This window comes from Xenopus tropicalis, chromosome 3 (assembly GCF_000004195.4).
Source record: "Xenopus tropicalis strain Nigerian chromosome 3, UCB_Xtro_10.0, whole genome shotgun sequence".
NCBI classification, from domain to species: domain Eukaryota; kingdom Metazoa; phylum Chordata; class Amphibia; order Anura; family Pipidae; genus Xenopus; species Xenopus tropicalis.
The window spans coordinates 132,665,696-132,684,678 of record NC_030679.2 but is presented as its reverse complement, the minus strand read 5'-3'; the positions used below and the strand labels follow the sequence as shown (position 1 = coordinate 132,684,678).

At 44.2% G+C, this 18,983-nt stretch overlaps 1 protein-coding gene across 1 annotated transcript in view; it reads left to right on the top strand.

The window, feature by feature from the left end:
- The window catches only part of notch3 (notch 3), a 47,083-nt gene extending 28,641 nt beyond the window's left edge, over positions 1 to 18,442 (top strand). Inside the window, exons 7-34 of the mRNA XM_018092518.2 lie at positions 200 to 355; positions 494 to 679; positions 816 to 929; positions 1,049 to 1,162; positions 1,514 to 1,747; positions 2,610 to 2,720; positions 2,982 to 3,189; positions 3,412 to 3,560; positions 3,920 to 4,033; positions 4,235 to 4,354; positions 4,445 to 4,597; positions 4,688 to 4,916; positions 6,073 to 6,274; positions 6,781 to 6,934; positions 7,022 to 7,206; positions 7,298 to 7,430; positions 7,544 to 7,795; positions 8,625 to 8,737; positions 8,830 to 9,389; positions 9,533 to 9,865; positions 10,375 to 10,523; positions 10,648 to 10,855; positions 11,159 to 11,243; positions 11,482 to 11,644; positions 12,437 to 12,735; positions 13,239 to 13,386; positions 13,505 to 13,602; positions 13,809 to 18,442. Of these exons, the coding sequence (XP_017948007.1) occupies positions 200 to 355; positions 494 to 679; positions 816 to 929; positions 1,049 to 1,162; positions 1,514 to 1,747; positions 2,610 to 2,720; positions 2,982 to 3,189; positions 3,412 to 3,560; positions 3,920 to 4,033; positions 4,235 to 4,354; positions 4,445 to 4,597; positions 4,688 to 4,916; positions 6,073 to 6,274; positions 6,781 to 6,934; positions 7,022 to 7,206; positions 7,298 to 7,430; positions 7,544 to 7,795; positions 8,625 to 8,737; positions 8,830 to 9,389; positions 9,533 to 9,865; positions 10,375 to 10,523; positions 10,648 to 10,855; positions 11,159 to 11,243; positions 11,482 to 11,644; positions 12,437 to 12,735; positions 13,239 to 13,386; positions 13,505 to 13,602; positions 13,809 to 15,092 (6,254 nt within the window). The 3' untranslated portion in view covers positions 15,093 to 18,442. The remainder of the gene's footprint in view (positions 1 to 199; positions 356 to 493; positions 680 to 815; positions 930 to 1,048; positions 1,163 to 1,513; positions 1,748 to 2,609; positions 2,721 to 2,981; positions 3,190 to 3,411; positions 3,561 to 3,919; positions 4,034 to 4,234; positions 4,355 to 4,444; positions 4,598 to 4,687; positions 4,917 to 6,072; positions 6,275 to 6,780; positions 6,935 to 7,021; positions 7,207 to 7,297; positions 7,431 to 7,543; positions 7,796 to 8,624; positions 8,738 to 8,829; positions 9,390 to 9,532; positions 9,866 to 10,374; positions 10,524 to 10,647; positions 10,856 to 11,158; positions 11,244 to 11,481; positions 11,645 to 12,436; positions 12,736 to 13,238; positions 13,387 to 13,504; positions 13,603 to 13,808) is intronic.
- The last annotated feature ends 541 nt before the right edge of the window (positions 18,443 to 18,983 follow it).

Genomic DNA, 18,983 nt, shown 5'->3' with positions numbered 1-18,983 from the left:
TGGGTGCTGTAGGAATGACATGGTGGGGACCACACAGCATGGCCTTTTTATAGAGTTGCCCTTCATAGGAATATTCTAAGCAAATACCACATTAACTACGTTATGGGGGTAATGTCATAATAGTCACAGTTTGTACCAAGTCTGTTAACCCATACCAACCATTCAGATGTTTGATCATCTTTCCAACTCTGTTTGATAGGTCTTCTGTGTCATCTGGAAGATGCGTGTGTCAGTAACCCTTGCCACAAGGATGCCATGTGTGATACCAACCCCGTGAATGGGCGAGCTATCTGCACCTGCCCACCTGGATTCACGGGCGGAGCCTGTGATCAGGATGTGGATGAGTGCTCTATAGGTAAATATTAGAAATAGTCTTTTTGTATGTCTTTGTGTTTTTAATGACTTAATTACCACCTTAAGTTGTATTGTGTTGCCAAATTAAAGTAAGCAGAATGAGATTTTTTTTTTTTTTAAATGTTGATTTTGTCCCTAGGTGCTAACCCCTGTGAACACTTTGGACGCTGTGTTAACACTCAGGGCTCCTTCCAGTGTCAGTGTGGGCGGGGCTATACAGGTCCTCGTTGTGAGACCGATGTAAATGAGTGCCTTTCCACCCCGTGTCAAAATGACGCCACCTGTTTAGATCGGATTGGAGAATTTACTTGTATCTGCATGGCTGGTGAGACCTCAGTCCTCTTGTTTTATTGTTATTGTACCAATACATAGGAATCTAGCAAATACAGGTGTGCTGAGTGTTACTGAAGAAAGCAGAGTATTTATGACCTGTATGTAAATATCCTTCTCACCCCTTTCAGGATTCACTGGAACCTTCTGTGAATTAAATATCAATGAGTGTGAGAGCAGCCCATGTGTAAATGGGGGAGTCTGCAAGGATGTGGTTAATGGATTCACTTGCAGCTGTCCAGCCGGTGAGTAGTGGAAAAGAAATGCCAGGCCACAAACTTGAATTGGAATGACTGGCCGTTGGTCAGACAGGGTAATAATGATATACTATACATGAAATAATCCATTGTCTCCTCCCTGGTAGGATTCACCGGCTCCATGTGTCAGATCGATATAGATGAGTGCGCCAGTACGCCATGCAAGAACGGAGCTAAATGCGTGGATAGACCCAATGGGTACGAGTGTCGTTGTGCCGAGGGTGAGTTCTGCGCTCAAGGTTATCTCACTGTAGGTAACCTTACTCCAGGGGTCTATCTCTGATGTTGTATCCTGTTCTCTCTCACGCTCTCTGGATGTTTCTTACTATGTTCAGGGAGGTAAGTCTTTTTCTGTCTTTTTTCCGACCTTGCCTGCCCTTTCCATCTTTCGCTCAATTCCTGCTTTTCTTCTTCCTCTGATGCCCTGGATGTACCCTGCTGTCCTTTGCTTTGGCAATGCCACCTGCCTGCACCACGAGTCCTTGCTTGATTGCTCCCCTTCAGCCATTATCCCCTGCATTCCTGCTGATACTTTTCTCTGTTAAACTCATTTACCTTCTGATCTCCTATAGGTTTTGAGGGGCCACTTTGTGACCGTAATATTGACGACTGCTCCCCTGATCCCTGTCACCATGGAAAATGTCGGGATGGCATTGCCAGTTTCACGTGCACGTGCGAACCAGGGTACACAGGCTACCGGTGTGAAAATCAGATAAACGAGTGCCACAGCAACCCATGTATGCATGGAGGAAAGTGTATTGACCTTGTCAACAAGTACCTCTGTTACTGTCAACAAGGAACCTCTGGTAAGCACATCTAGAGGGACATGATGTGGATTTGGGGCTGTTCAGGAGACATATAATGGTAGCTGACAGTCATTCTTCGAATGTTAGTGTATAGCAAGGTGAAGAATGGATGAAACTACAACTAACTATTATGGTTTAATGTCCATTTAAGGGAGTTGCTTTCTAAGTAGAACACATCTACTGCTATGTGGGCAGGAACTTAATCCAGAACTGAATTACTTGGTTAATTTTACCATTTTAAATTGCCACGTAGAACCCTGTTTAACTGGAGTCTAATAATGATAGTTCATGTCAATCATTTCTAGAAAGGGGATCAGCATATTAAGACATGGGCGTTTCTAGACACTTTTTTAGAAGCACCGTCAATGCTGAGGCTTATTGTGGCTCCCTTTCCACTGACTGATAATAAAAAGACACTGCCCACACCCTGCTCATGGTCACTTGGATACCACATACAGAGGTTCCTTTTGGCCATAAACACACCATGTGCCTTAACCATAAAACTGACATCTGTATGCATAAGAATTATTTTCTTTAATCTTGCCCTAAATATCATTTTTAAGGGCAGTTTAGCATATCCTGTGGGTTTGTCTGCTGGGCTTTAGCAAAGATGTTGAAATGAGATTCAAATCAACATCTCTTCAGCATCCACTTCCTCCCTTCTTATCAACATGCCTTATTATCACTTGTTTGTAACTGCTGTTTTTTTTTATATATATATATATATATATATATATATATATATATATATATATATATATATATATATATATATTTGCATAAAATAAAGATGGTGTAAGACTTTCCCTACAAGGTGTGTCACATGTCATAGCTCACAGATTATTTTTGTCCTGCTTTCTAGGTGTGCACTGTGAGCACAATTATGATGATTGTGCCAGTAACCCATGTGACTACGGGGAGTGCAGAGATGGCATCAACAGATATGACTGCGTGTGCAAGGCAGGGTTCACAGGTAATAACTGATATTGCTATTCATTTAGTGGAGGGATCTAGCAAAGATGCAATAATGGTGGCAGTATTGAAGGTCCATAAAAATCATGCAAGATCAAATGGGAACATTGGTGATGGATATTGGGAAGCTACAAACAGTTTAGAAAAGATTTAACCCAAAAAAACAGCTGCTTTTTTCTTTTAAACAAGAACTAAATGTAATTTTTGGGTCTCTGGTGCCTTTGTATTCTTATGTTCTATTTTTGTGCCCCCCATTTCACAGGTCCTCTCTGCAACATTGAGGTGTCTCCCTGTGCATCCAACCCATGCCGTGCTGGGGGCACCTGCCAGGTTACACAAAATGGCTTCCGATGCCTGTGCCCTGAAGGACGAGGAACACGTGACTTTCTGTGCAACCCCACCCAAGATCCTGATAAAGAGCTCTGTCCACCAGGTTGCGTGCATGGGGTTTGCCGCAGACTTTCAGACGGGTGAGTTCTGTAGTAGAAAACACTACTCCCTAATGTTAAAGAGCTATCCAATGAGAAGCCCTGCCATTGTTTCTTCTCTCTTTTTATGTTTTATTATTTCTTCTTCTTGCTCATATCCTCTAACTGGCACTGAAGTCCCTCAACATATTTACTTTAACTTTATTCCCACGCAACTTCTGCTGATCCTAACGGTTCCGCTGCTTATGTAACCTTTTTCCTCAGATACTCATGTGATTGTAAGGTGGGCTGGACTGGAAGAATGTGTGATCGAAGGGGTAGTGATGTCTGCACTCCCAATCCTTGCCAGAATGGAGGAAATTGTATTGACCACCAAGGAGTGCCTATCTGCCGCTGCAGGGATGGATTTCGAGGTAATTGCTGGTTGGCTATTTTGTGGCTGCTTTAGACGGCACATAATAAGTTGTGTAACATCCAGGGTACAAAATACTTGCACTATCCTTGCAGCTTATTTACAAACACCAGGCAAATTTGCGTAATGTATTAATCGATAGAAACCAATCAAGAATGAGCTGCGATCAATCCACTGGCAGTAAAATATTGAATTCAAATATCTAATTCAGTGCTAGGTGTTTCTCCACTGGGGGCCAAATCTTCCTATTTGTAAAAAATAAGCCCCATGGTCTTAAGTCTTTAATAATGATGATGACGTTGTTGACTTGTTAAGGCCTTTTCAAGCAGAACAGTTTTGTGACAGAATTTCTCCTGCCAGGTCCCACGTGTATGATTGACATTGATGAGTGTGCCTCAGCACCCTGCCTGAATGGAGGGAAGTGTATGGACGGTATCGCAGGATACAGCTGCCTCTGTACTTTGCCCTATACAGGTATGTGGTGGAAAAGGAAGCAGTATTTTATTTTCTTAAACTGGGTACTGGTATTGATGGTGGATTAATATAGTAGATGCTGAAAGCATGGGACCATACATCACATAAATGAAACCACATACACCCATACCCATGGGGACTGCAAGCCGTTTCCACTTTTAGGCTCAAGGCAAATAGCTGATTTTATTTTCCAACCTCCAGGCCAGAAATGTGAAACCATCCTGGACCCTTGTGCTCCTGATCCCTGTCATAATGGTGGCATTTGCTCACCCACCCCTGACTATGAAAGCCACATGTGCCAGTGTTCACCTGGATGGAGAGGTAGGTGGACTTGGGTGTCTAAAGGGTAGCCAATGGCCTTGAGTTTAAGGTCTGCACAGGTTTTTTTGGTAACCACCACTAATCTTACAGGAGAAACTTGTGATGATGACATTGATGAGTGTGCCCGGAGTCCATGCAAGAATGGAGGCTTTTGTACCAACATGCAAGGTGGATACAGTTGTGCGTGCCTCTCTGGATTCAATGGGCAAGACTGTGAAACCGATATTAATGACTGTAATCCCAGTAAGTTACTAATTTAACCAGTGTTCAGAATGGGGAACTGAAAAGCAGCCTCTGATTCCATAGCTGACATTGCCTTGTTTGTGTTCTTAGATCCCTGCCTCAATGGTGGTGCCTGTAAAGATGGAATAAACTCCTTCGCCTGCTCCTGCATTCCGGGCTTCACCGGATCTCGCTGCACAGATGAGATAAACGAGTGCCTGAGCAATCCCTGCCGTAATGGGGCCACCTGCAAAGATTATGTCAACAGCTATGTGTGTTCATGTGCTCCTGGCTACACTGGCCCTATCTGTGAAACCAACATCCAGGACTGCACAGAAAGGTGAGGCAGCTATTTCTCTCTGCAGAATGTAGAGTTCATCCAAAATAATGGGTATTAACTTATTTCCCAGGGAGGAACTGTTTTGCAATGTATGGAACATAGGTAAATGTATAGAGAGAGGATATTCTCTGCCCAAAAAAATGTGTTCCATGCACATAAGTAAATTTTATATTGAAACTAAATATATGGGGTATGTTGTGTAATTACTGGAGAGATTCTGGGAAGGCCAGTTTGCAAAGTTAATCATTTTGGCGTTGGGAAGAGAGGCATTGTGGAGAGTCATCTTGCTAAAGAGGCACCATATTTGGCATAAATGGGTACATTGGCAGCTCTGCCATCACTGCTAGCCTTCTATGGTTATATTTAGATGCAGAGTTAGTCAGAAAAATAGAATTCTGTGTAGATTTATTATATAAGCCCTTTGTGTTAAGCAGCATCCTATTTTTGCTGAAAATCTTCTTTTTTCCTTTTTTTTTTTTTTTTTTTTTTTTTAATTGGTTTTGGCTTTTGCTTTTCCTTAAATAGTTGGCTATGAGGACAGTCTCAATACAAACCCCCTGTTCGTATTAATCTATTCTACTGTACAGTACTGCATACATAAGTAGCGCTTTATAAATAAAGATATACATACATACATACATACATACATACATACATACATACAGTCCCTTCTTGTGGGGGGGAGAGAGTATATATTTTGCATTGGGAGGACCGTAGTCCTACGTACCATGGCCCTTAGGGCTCAGATAGACATAGAGGCTGCAATAAAATCAGGACTTCAGCTTCAAAGAAAACATTTTTTTTCCTTAACAAGCGCAGGAAAGGAATAACTGGCTCGGCATGACTCCATTTACGCTTTTACGGCTCCCGTAAAATCAAAGTTTATTGTTTTGTTTCAGTGTTCAGGGGTCATGAAGTAAAAAAAAAAAAAAAAAGAATCTCCCTGTTCATTTGTTTAAAAGCCCTGATTTGCAAAACATTAAATGTAACAAATGATAAAATCGGTTTACGTGGCATTTAAACCTGACAGCCGTTTGGAGGATTTAACCTTTAAGTACATGTTTCTTACTTCCATTATTATACACATATGCTTAGTGTTGGTGCATTAAGTGCATGGCTGTATCTGTGCTGATGTCCTTCCATTTTCTGCTTGCAGTTCCTGTTTCAATGGCGGCACGTGTGTGGATGGAGTCAACTCTTACACCTGTCGGTGCCGACCTGGCTTTACGGGCTCCCACTGCCAGAATGAAGTTGATGAATGCGCATCAAGGCCCTGCCAGAATGGAGCTATGTGTGTGGATGGAGTGGAGTCTTACCGCTGCATCTGTCCATATGGATACACTGGCGCCCAGTGTCAGGTGAGGCACAGTATTACTAGGGGGATGCCAGTTTGTCTCTGATACTAATGGAATGGATGCAGAGTGGGTTTCTGTAGTTTCTCTAACACGGAAACCATTTTAGAATTACAAGGCAGAACACTTAATGATAATATTAGCTTGACCCCTCCTTTTTTTCTTACATCACTGCACAAAGGCTGGAGCTCACCATACATGGGTCAGTAAAATCTGCTGATATGGCCCCTCCAGACCACATCAGTAGCTTATTGACCCATGTATTGGAACCACCCCACTGGCGCACAGATAAATGTCTGGCTAAAGATTGGGCAGGTTTGAAAATTTAGTTGGGCAAGGACCACATTGGGAAGTTGACTCAGTTATCACCAACTCGTCTGTGCAGTCCTCAGTATGATTGGATAAACCCAGTTTGGTCCAGTGTAGGGCAAATATCTAAGCATATCTCGAGGTAAATGGCCAGATCGTGTATTTACATAGACTAGTTTTACTCACTTTGGCTCTTTCTGCAGAATTTGGTCGATCTCTGCCGGCGCTCCCCTTGCCAGAATGGAGGCCGTTGTACACAAACAGGCCCTTCCTTCCGCTGTGAATGTCCTGCCGGTTGGGCTGGAAGTTACTGCGATGTCCCACGAGTGTCCTGTGAGGTGGCGGCAGCCAGAAGAAGTGAGTGGGGATTGTGTTAGTGAATCTTATTCCTAGACTGTATCAAAAGAAGTTTTTCCTCACTCCCTCTGTTTCCTTCTTTTTCAGATGTACGTGCCGATCAGCTCTGCCACTCTGGTGGGATCTGTATGAATGCTGGGAGCTCCCACCATTGTATCTGCAGAGGGGGTTATACAGGCAGCTACTGTGAGAATCCAATCAACCAGTGCGACCCAGACCCCTGTCACAACGGAGGGGCTTGCCACAGCTATCTCGGTGGCTATGTGTGTGAGGTAAGGGTTACGTTGCAGTCTGTTAACATCAAAGAAATTAGGGCTTTTCCTTATTGAGTTAATATAACCTGTGTTGTGTCCTTCTGTTTAGTGTCCCTCTGGATATGAAGGGAAGAACTGTGAATATGATATAAACGAATGCCAGTCTCACCCATGCCAGAATGGTGGTACATGCATTGATCTAATTGGTCGCTATATATGTTCCTGCCCACCTGGGACACTTGGTAAGTATCCTTACCCCACCTGGCTTTTGGGTGGTTCTGCCGTCTGTCCCTTTTTATTTTCTTTCAGCCCATCTTTGCAATTTTCCACTGACCCATTCATTGCTAAATTATAGGTGTGCTGTGTGAAATTAATGAGGATGACTGCTCTCCGCTCTCAATCTCTGGGCCACCTAAGTGCTTGAATAATGGAACGTGTATAGACAAAGTTGGAGGCTACCGCTGTAACTGCCCACCAGGGTACACAGGCGAGAGGTGCGAGGGCGATATCAACGAATGCCTATCCGGACCCTGTCACGCTCAGAACACCCGTCACTGCGTCCAACTGGCCAATGACTACCAGTGTGTCTGCAAGAGTGGCTATACTGGTAAGGGTACAGCAGGGCTGAAGGCCAATATCTGTCAGGTGACTGACTTTCCACAAGAAGGTCATATTCAAGCTACAACAACATCCAGTTAATAAGGTCTGGAAAGCCTAGGATCAACAGAATCCCCTACATGAAATATGCCTCAATTCTAGTACATATGGGCATGGGCAAACAAGTTGGCATATGCCTGCCCTCTGATCAAATCTCTTAATTTATATCTCTTTAAAAGGGCTGTAAATCTGTTAGGCATTACCATTCTTTCCACTTATTTTCAGCCTTGGATGTGGAATATATTTTAATGCCTAACTAGACTGCTGTTATGTTCCATGTTTGACCTCATACATAATCAATAGAATATTCTTTGCTTTGTTTGTATTCCTTGTAAATCTAAAATTGGGGTCCTTCTGGAAATCTGAAGTTGAGTTCATTGCACTTGCACATGACAGCTGCTCAGTAACAATGGTGCAAATTCAGAGGCAAAGCCTTATTAGAACGAGCTAAAATTTATGAAGGAACTGGAAGTTAAAAGTTCAGGAGTTTCAGAGCTGTGTGACCTTAGAAGCCGAAAGGACAGACTTCTCAGTAGTTAAAAAGCCCATTGATGGCCTTCAGCTCAAGGCTCACAATAGATATGATATCAAGGGAAGGCTTTGAAGCCTTTGTAGGGCAGGGTTTGTTAGGAGCGTGGGGCCTGTTGGCAGAAAGTTTTCACTGATGGGAGTATCCTGTGGAATAAATCAAGTAAAACAGACCCCAGTTTAGGGCCACAACAGTTCATGGAGGTGTTTGAAATGGCTGGCTATAGCACTTTTTTCTTTCTTCTTAACAGGACGACGCTGCCAAAGTGTCATGAACACATGTGAGTCCCGTCCATGCCAGAATGGAGGAGTGTGCAGTGTTACTGTTAACACACCACTTGGCTACACCTGTCGTTGTCCCCTGGTAAATAACTCACTCAATTCCTCTTTTCCCTGGTTTTATTTTGCACTGCAATTAGTCTCATTATTTTTATTTTTTTTCTTAATTTTGTACAGGGTTTCACGGGTCCCTCCTGTGAGCGACCACCACTTTCTTGCCGAGAGCTTTCCTGTCCTTCTGGTTCTACTTGTCTCCCTCCTCCACTAGGCCCTCGTTGTATCTGCCCCCCTGGGGTACTCTGTCGCACACCCAACAACTCCTCCGCTCCAACCCCTGCTCCCTTGCCCTGTTCTAACTCACCTTGTCGTAATGGAGCCACCTGCATTCCCAATATCCATTTCCCCTACTACCAGTGTAAGTGCCATCCTGGAATGATAGGGCCACGATGTGATATAAGGACCCCCCGTATTCTCACCCAAACACCAGCTCCAGGGTGTACACCATCACACTGCCCAGGAAAGGCAGGAGATGGACATTGTGACCGCGAGTGTAATGTTGCCGCTTGCAAGTGGGATGGAGGAGACTGTTCCCTGAGTGTGGATGATCCTTGGAGGAACTGCCCACGTCAAGAATGCCGATCACTTTTCAACAACTCTCAGTGTGATAAAGAGTGTACATCTGCCGACTGCCTGTACGACAACTTTGACTGCCGGGGAAGGGAGGAACGGAGCTGCAAGTAAGTGGTCACGCATGCAGAGAATTGAAATGGACAGGGGGCTAAGCCTAACTAGCACAGAGAAAGCAGAAATAGACACAGGTTTTCTTAAGTAGATGAAATTTCTCACAGTGCTGCACTTCTTCTAATCCTCTCCATTTCAGCCCTGTGTATGAGAAGTACTGTATGGATCATTATGGCGATGGCCGCTGCGACAAGGGATGTAACTCGGAGGAATGTGGCTGGGACGGCCTGGACTGTGCCAAAAACTCAGATAAGGAGGTTTTGGCAGACGGAGTACTGGTCGTGGTTGTGCTGGTTCCACCTAATGAGTTCTTGAAACAGAGCACGGCCTTCCTGCAGCGGCTTAGCTCCCTCCTACATACCAGTTTGCGCTTCTGCACAGATAGCAATGGCAATTACAAGATTAAACCTTACCGGAAGAGCCAAACATGGGATGGGAGGAAGAAGAGGGAACTGGACAGCGATATCATAGGGTAAGATGGGACTAATGTTACAAGTAGTTGGAGGGGTGACAAGGTCTTGGAGAATTCATATGTCTAGAGATAATGCTGGTGGGTCTATATCAGTATTTTCAATCTTAGCTCCTCTATTTGTTGATGATTGGCTGTCTGGTTTATTACAAGGGAGAGCAAAGTCTGGACTAGAGATCAGAGAAAAATCTTCTGTAGATACCTTAGGATCAATCCTAAATATCCTTCAGTCACAGAAACTTAACCACAGTAACCACCTCCATGGGCATATCAATAGGTGGCACTTAGCAGTACTGCCTTCTCACGCCCTAACTTTATATGTGCCGTCAGCTGATTCCGAGGTTCTCTGTGGTTTTGCTTTGCATGGATAGATTCCATGACTTATGAGCCTTCATCTCTCTAGCTCCTGCCAGACTGCCCTCCTTAGCTGATAGACCCTAGGTGCTTGGAAAATATCATGGAGCATCTTTGCAAAATACTTTTGTTTACTATTGGTAATGTTTCCTTTACAGGTCAGAAGTTATGCTGGAGATTGATAACCGAATTTGTGTGAAGGAGATGCCCGACTGCTTCCCGAACACTGAAACTGCAGCTAGATTTCTTGCAGCTTTGAGTGTACTGGAGAGGCTACAGTTTCCCTATCCAATCAAAGCTGTGCGCAGTAAGTCTTGGCACTAGCTTATAGCATAGTTGCTTAGCTAAGGGTTTATTTTATAAAAAGAGGTGTGGGGAGACTAAAAGAAATAAAGGAACACCAGGTAATAAGGGTTACCATCTCTCTCCAGGTGAAAAAATTGAAGAAGTGATAGATAACTTCCGCTTTCTGCCATTATTTGCGGTGGCTGGTGTGCTCATCTTGATCGTCGCAGTACTGGGTGTCATAGTTTCTCGCAGAAAGAGAGCCCACAGCACCCTGTGGTTCCCTGAGGGCTTTATATTGAAGAAAGAACGAGACCGACGTGAGCCTGTGGGACAGGATGCTCTAGGGCTCAAGTAAGTCTCTCTCCCAGCATGACTTTTTCCTCTCAAAACAACGTCCACAAATGCATTCTCTACTTCCTCCCTTATCTTCTGCTTTTGTACCATTCTGTCCTCATTTTATTCACTTTCTCCCTCTGCCTCTCACTGCTGGCCACTCACCCCAACTATCATGCTGTTTAGGGTCCTCATAATGACTCTCCATATTAGAGGTCTGTCTGCTGCTTTCCCTTCCAACCCTGCACTGCTGAGCCCCCCCCCCCCCTCCCCTGGGCTAGACCTTCCTGAAGGTTCATTAACTCCATTTTTTCTCTACAGAAACATTGCTAAAGCAGAACGTCTTATGGAAGACCCTTCAGAAGACTGGACAGAAACAGATTGCCCCGAGACCAAGAAACTAAAGGTAAAGAAAATGTATTATGTTTTTATATAGAAATATTCCTTTGCTTTTAACAGGTCACCCTAGTCATATTGCTTCCTCAAAGAACTTGCCAGGAAGATTGGCTACATAATAAAAAATAGAGAGAAATAAGCAATTTAAGCCAATGACCGCTATATGAAATTCAGCTTCCATCCCAAGGTTTATTTGTGAAGGGAAATACAAACAATAGTAATCAGGCTGCTGCTTCTCTCTTATACAGACTGAGGAGCTTTCTCCGTGCAGACAGGACCCTGTGGACCCACGTCCTTGGACCCAGCATCACCTGGCAGCTGCTGACATCAGGCTTCCTCCTGCCACTGCACTTACCCCACCACAGGGTGACTATGAAAGTGACGGGATGGATGTTAATGTGAGAGGACCAGGTGAGTAAGAGTGTTGCACTATATATGTATGAGCTGCACCACACAACTGTCCCAGTCATACACTCACACCACAGCTGGCCGGCCGCAGGCTGGGAATGACATAGGCAGAAAAAGAGAAAAGTTACATTCTTTTACTCTCTTGCTTTGGCCTAAAGCTAATGAACTTGAGAAGGCAAACAGGCACAGAGCCTCTTGTCACTGACATCCATTATCTAAAATCTGCTATAATAAAACACTCTGAGAAGCAGCTGCTGATTGAGCAAGGATAAATATATTCTGATGGCTTTACTGGGTATTTTCCCATGAGTTTGAGATCTCTCAACCCCCTGTACGAGCAGTATCAGATCTCATTTACTGGAAACTGAAACCAAGACTTGCTTAAGGGTAATGATGCCCAAAGGGATACTAGCTCTGAATATGACTCCCATGATGAGATCTGTAGCCTTTCTGTACCAGTGAAGCATGTGAGAGCAGTTACCGTACTGGGTCTCCTAATTTTTGCCAAAAAATTCAGGCACTGACATGCATACAGGCCACACTTTGACCCCCAGAAACAGCGATTTGCAAGAATGCAAGAACTTTCACAAATTTTACAGTGCAGCCTCTGCAGAACTGCTTGGTCTTGTTTGGTCTGGGAATGATGGCTCCCATTAAAAAGACATGCTTATAGTCTATGTGCCATGCCATGTATAATGCAGCTAGTGACCTCATACCAGTAAGGTCCATAACACAATAGGAAGGCTATGGGAAGTGTTGAGTATTTTTTGTACTTACCTCTGCTCCACTTTGCAGATGGCTTCACACCCTTGATGCTCGCCTCCTTCTTGGGTGGGGGACTGGAACCCGAGTCACAGGAAGAAGAGGAGGAAGGAGAAGCTTCGGCCATTACTGACCTTATCTGCCAGGGGGCATCTCTTGGAGCCCAGACTGATCGTACTGGTGAAACGGCCCTACACCTCGCTGCACGCTATGCCCGAGCTGATGCTGCCAAAAGACTCCTGGATGCTGGTGCAGACCCCAATGCCCAAGATCACACAGGCCGCACCCCACTCCATGCTGCTGTGGCTGCTGATGCACAGGGTGTCTTCCAGGCAAGTGATGTTTTCATTCTCTTATAGCGATGTATAGGCAGTGTATGTTGAACTCTTACCACTGGGAGTCACTGCTGAGGCACAGAAATGCTTCCAGGCAAGTCAGGCACACTCTTACTTTTATAATCTTCTAATGGGAGTAGAGGCTCAGTGGGTTAATGGCTCCCCTAACGGGAGGCACTGGTGATGCACCGGTTACAGAGAAGCAATGCAGGATTCATTTGAATTAATTTCTAGCTAGGAAATCAGCATGTGAGTATAATAAGAATAAAACTAAAAGCCCTGGACTATCCCTGTAATGGGGTCTGTGCCCACGGCTCCACCTCTAATCTCTGCAGGGGGCCCGGTGAGTATTGAATAGCTGCATACTGGCCATTTCTCCTCTATAGGAAAAACTTACTGGAACACACTACTACAGCTGAACATCACTTTTAATGTTATAAGGTATCAGCTCTGTACCCTAAGCGTGGCTACTCCGGTTAACAGTGTCCTCTCCTTTCCAGATTCTGATCCGAAATCGATCCACAGACCTGGATGCACGAATGGGCGACGGTTCTACTGCTCTAATTCTGGCAGCACGATTGGCTGTGGAAGGCATGGTGGAAGAACTGATTACTTGTCATGCTGATGTTAACGCTGTAGATGAGCTCGGTAAGGGCTTTGGTTCCATAAAGGCTGTGACTGCACTGAGTGGCAGGATTGGGGATGGGTGAACACACAATGAACACGCTTAAATATCTAAGACTGCTCACTTCTCTCCCTTCTGCAGGTAAATCGGCTCTTCACTGGGCAGCAGCTGTAAATAACATTGAGGCCACCCTGGCTCTGCTAAAGAACGGAGCCAATAAAGACATGCAGGACAGCAAGGTGAGCGAGTGTGGGCAACAAGGGCAAACAGTGGCTGTATGGGCCATAAATATAGTAGGGTTTTGTCTGTATGGGCCAGTAGAAGATCAGGAATTTGTCTGAATGGGCCAGTAATGCACAAGGGGTTTGTCTGTATAGGTAAATGGTTCATATTTGATCGCTGATAGATTTGTTGGTGGCACATTCTGACTCCTATTTCTCCACAGGAGGAGACCCCACTCTTTCTTGCTGCCCGGGAGGGTAGTTACGAAGCTGCTAAAGTTCTTCTTGACCACTACGCCAACCGGGAGATCACTGACCACATGGACCGGCTTCCTCGTGACATTGCACAAGAGAGGTTACACCATGACATTGTCCAGCTTCTGGAAGAACACAACACTGTCAGGAACTCCCAGGGCCCCATGGGAGGACACACCATGTCACCACTCCTCTGCCCTCCTAATGGCTTCATGGGCAGCGTAAAGCAAACCCCACAAGGCAAGAAGAACCGTAGGGCAAATGCCAAAGCTAACGGAGCAAGCTTGAGCCGGGCAGAAGCAAAGGATGCAAAAGGCAGGGGCAAGAAGTTATCTCTTGACTGTCACCCCGGAAGTGGGGGGTTGTTGGAGAGTTCGGTCACTCTCTCACCCGTTGACTCCCTTGATTCGCCTCGTGCGTATAGTGCCAATCCAGGATCCCCCGTGATGCCTGTCCCAGGGACCTTCAACCTTGGCTCCATGTCCGTGCCCTCCACCCCTCTTGTGAATGGGCTGATGGAAGGGCCCTTTGCCGTGTCCCTGGCAAGGCTCAATGAGTTGGGTGAAATCCAAGGGGGTGGAATGATGGCATTACAGGGCAGAGTTCCTTTGCAGAGAGCCCCAAGCTGTGTGGTGAATGGTCTGAATCTGGGTATGGTGAACACAAACGCCATGCCGTTTATATGGCAGACGGGGGTGCCAACTTCTCACCCCCATCGCAATGTAATGACAGGAGCTCCTGCCGCATCTGTGCCCAACTTGCACCAGCTACACGCCCAGCAGGTGTTAATGCTGCAGAATCAGATGGCCATGCAGAGCCCTGTGAAGATGGCCATGGATCAGCAGTGCCAAATGGTGTCCATGCCTCCCAACCCTGTGCACATGAGGCAGCAGAGTATGCCGCACGTGGCCGAGAGGTCAGTCCAGCCGCTGACGCCCACCGAAGGCAGTTACTTCAAACAGCAGAGCGTGCCCAACGATGTTACCATGCAGACCTCGCCAGCCATGTCTGCTCCACCCCAGCAGACCTTTGCACCCTCTCAAGAGGACACACCCAAACACTATCTGCACATTCCCAACGAGCACCCCTACCTGACACCCTCTCCTGAGTCCCCTGAGCAATGGTCCAGTCCGTCCCCTCACTCTGTGTCGGAGTGGTCCGATGCCACCCCTAGCCCCATGGTGGTGGGGGCAACACATGGACAGGCACCCCACCTACCAGAACAGGGCAGCAACATGCAGGTGTTTGCCTGAGCTGACTCTCTTTGCTTAGCTGGTTTTCATCAACTCCGCCCCTCGTTTTTACCCCCTTTGTCAATTAACCACCATCTCCTTTTCTCTTTTTCCCCGATATTCAAGTCACGCCTGCCCTCTGTGTTTAACCCCTCTTATGCTGTTGGCTACCTCTCTCCCGGCTCACCCCAAAACCAGCCTAGCAATGAAGTCTCACACAACTGAATGTTTTAACAAACGGGACCATGAAGAAAACCCTTTCCTGGACCAATAATGTATTTTTTTTCCCCCTAAAGACATAATTCTCGTAACAATTATTTACTGTATTTTGAAGTTAAACAAAAAAACTGCAAAATATGTATATTTTTTTTCCAGAAAATGTTACAATTCATTGGGGGACGTTTCTGCCTCGCTTTGCCTTTAAGCTGTTATCACTGCCCTTCGTGTTCCATGTTTGGGACACATGGAACAAATACGCATATATTTTTATATATGAAAAAAAGACTTTTTTTTTTTAAAGACTTCCCATACTTTTGCAGCAGCCTGACAATGAACTGTGCTTGGTACAAAATATCGAGAGAAAATTTGTATTTTACTGTAGAAATAATGGACTCTAATCCTGATATTCTACTAGAATTCAATTTCGGTAAGAAAATGTCACTCATGACGGTACGAAATGTTTCAGGAGCAAAATTAGCACCCTCTCTCCTCTTTTTAAAAAAAAGTTTAGCTAGTCTTAAATTAGAAATGGTAAAAATAATAATTTCAGAAACATTTGGGGGTTTTTTTTTCAGATTTTAGCTATTGTTTTAAATGACGATTCCAAAAAAAGAGAACCCCCCCCTCGTTCTACACTGCCACAAATTGCTGTATTTTTGTAGAGAAGAAATTCTTTGTTGTACTAATATTTCAAGGTAGTATTTCTCGTATTAGAGAAAAAATAAATATAGAGTGGGATGGTCGTGGATTTGGCAGCCTAACTGCAATGGTATAGTCCGGGGCAATAGGCGTGCCTATAATGTACGACAATGACCGCATCACTGGAAAAAACACTTGTTGCTTCATAGAGCTTCCTTCCCTCAGCCATTTGCATCCCTGGATATAGCACTGTGGCTTTCTGGGAGGGGAAGCATTTAAATCAAAATGGCTGCCATGTTGAAAGCTTTTCTTAGCTGTGAGGTATCCGTTCACAGAATGACGCACACATAATCAAGGAAACAACCAGTCGTATGGGCTGTAACAGGAGGGAAGCAGCCTTGGCTTTCCAAACTCAAGTCCTGGGTTTGAAAAGAAAAGACAAAGCCTAATGCGTTTTGGGCATATATACTACAAACAAGTCTGCACGGTTGCCTTATATAAGGCTTAAGGCAACCATGCAAGGTTGTCTGTAGCCTATAAGCATGTGCCCAATATAGGCATAAAGCGTGTTAGGCTTTGACATTTCTTGGGTGCGTTTTGTGCCTTTTATTAATTACTTACAAAGTAAAAACCTTTTGCTACTTTTTTTTTGTGCTGTCATTTTAGACATAAGAATCTATGGGTGTTATGCACAAAGCAATAGTACATGCACCTCTATTAGGGTTATGTAATAAAAGGCAATGAGTTTACCCAGGTACAGTAACCTATAGCAACTAATCGGGGGGGTAGCATTTACTGTTCACCTGTTCTTATTGGTTACTATAGTTTACTGGCTGTACCTTGGCTAACTTCGTACCTGACATGACATATGGGTGTTATGCACAAAGCTGCAGCACCATAGAATCTATGGGTGTTATGCGCAATGCAGGAGCACCTTAGAATTTATATGTGTTATGCACAATGCAGGAGCACCTTAGAATCGATGGGTGTTATGCACAATGCAGGAGCACCTTAGAATCGATGGGTGTTATGCACAATGCAGGAGCACCTTAGAATCGATGGGTGTTATGCACAATGCAGGAGCACCTTAGAATCGATGGGTGTTACGCACAATGCAGGAGCACCTTAGGTTCTGTGGGTGTTATGCACAATGCAGCAGCACCTTAGATTCTATGGGTGTTATGCACAATGCAGGAGCACATACGCCAAGACCTTGTAATATGTTGCGTTGTGGGCTAGCAGAGCGAACAGCATGGCTGTGTTTAATCAGATATATGTGCACTCTTGGGTCCCTGCATGATGTGAGTTTTGCAGTTCTGTCCCACTGACAACCCCCCCAAGGGAACCCCTTTTTTTTTTAAGCAATAAGCACTGTATCCATAAGCTTGTTTCTGACGTGATGCATTCCCATGTCAAGCTCCACGGTTATGGGAGAAGAACTTTTGGTGTAACCAATGTTGTAATACTTAAATTGTATTATTTTTTAGGCTGTAGCCATATATATATTTAAATATATATATATATATATTATTTTGTGTACTGGGTATACATAGAAGAAATTAACCTTTTTAAGAACTGACGAAATGCACCGATTTAAAAGAATTATAAAAAAAAATGATTGGTCTGGCAACCCCAAGGATGGAGGGAGGTGTTAATATACAGAATTAATCCTACCTTATTTATACTGTGGTATAAATATATAATGTTATTTTTACACAATGCTAAACCATGACTTGTGTGTAATGGTAACACTACATGGCAAATGTATGGGCTTGTTATAATTGTTATTCCTTATCTGCCAGGCCCCCCACCCCGTCTGTAAGTGTCCCCTTGATGTAAAATATCACTGTATAATACCTGTATGTTAACCAATGTACTGTTTGACCACTAGGTGTCACTGCATGATAAATGGAACATATACACTGCTATGTACACATATCGACAGCGGGCCGCTGCACGGTCACTGCCAGTTACCCATATGGTGTTTGTCACGCTGTATTTACAACGATCATTTCCTGTTAGGACCGCCATTTATAATTGTCAAGAACCTCCAGCAGTACAAACGCCCTTGTCACCTCTCCTTGCGGAGGACCATGGGAAATAAGAAAAAAAAAAAGTAGTGCTTTACGGTACATATAAGTCGGGGGGTGTTGAACCCCCGAAAAGACTGCCCATAAGATAATGTATTTTTTTATATACACAGTCACTCAGTCTTGTGACCAAAATGAGAGTTTTTTTTATATTAAGGTTACATTTTCTAAGGCATTTTTATACACAGAATGTTTCCATGTCATAAAATAGAAGCAGCATTAGATATTTTTTTAATTCACCTATGTATATTTTTTATTATTCGCCAATGTAATGTCTCTCTGTCTCTGTCTTCTGTTTGTTATTTTTTTTTAAAGAAATAATGAAAAAGTGGAAAAAGATTCTGTAGCTTTATACTGTGTAAATAAACAGGTACGGACTCGCTCACATGTAAAGCGTCTAATTCAATAAAAACATTAATAAGATGCCCCTGCTTGGCTTCTATTTGCTCCCTGGGGGCGCATTCCTGAGGGGACATGGATCTAGTTAGGTCTGGAAGTCATAGAATAGACAAGGCATTGTGGGAACTGAAGTCTTGGCTTGGGGCAGTGCTGACTAGCAATACAGAGTTTCTGTTGTAGAATAATACTCAAAATAATGTCAATATGGAACCCACATTGTCCTTTAAAGGGATTCTGCCATGATTTTTATGGGGTACTTTTTATTTCTAAATTACACTGTTTACAAAGCAAACAATTCCCTCTGCCATTTATAATGTTATTCTTGAACCAACAAATGTATTTGTAGCTGTAATATTGGTATGTAGGCGCCATCTCAGTGCATTGTGCCTGAGTCTGAGCTTTCAGAAGGAGCCAGCGCTACTCATTAGAACTGCTTTCAGCTAACCTATTGTTTCTCCTACTCCCATGTAACTGGAGGAGTCCCAAGCTGGACTTGGATTTCTTACTATTGAGTGCTATTCTGATACCTACTGGGGGCTGCTATCTTGCTCCCTTCCCATTGTTC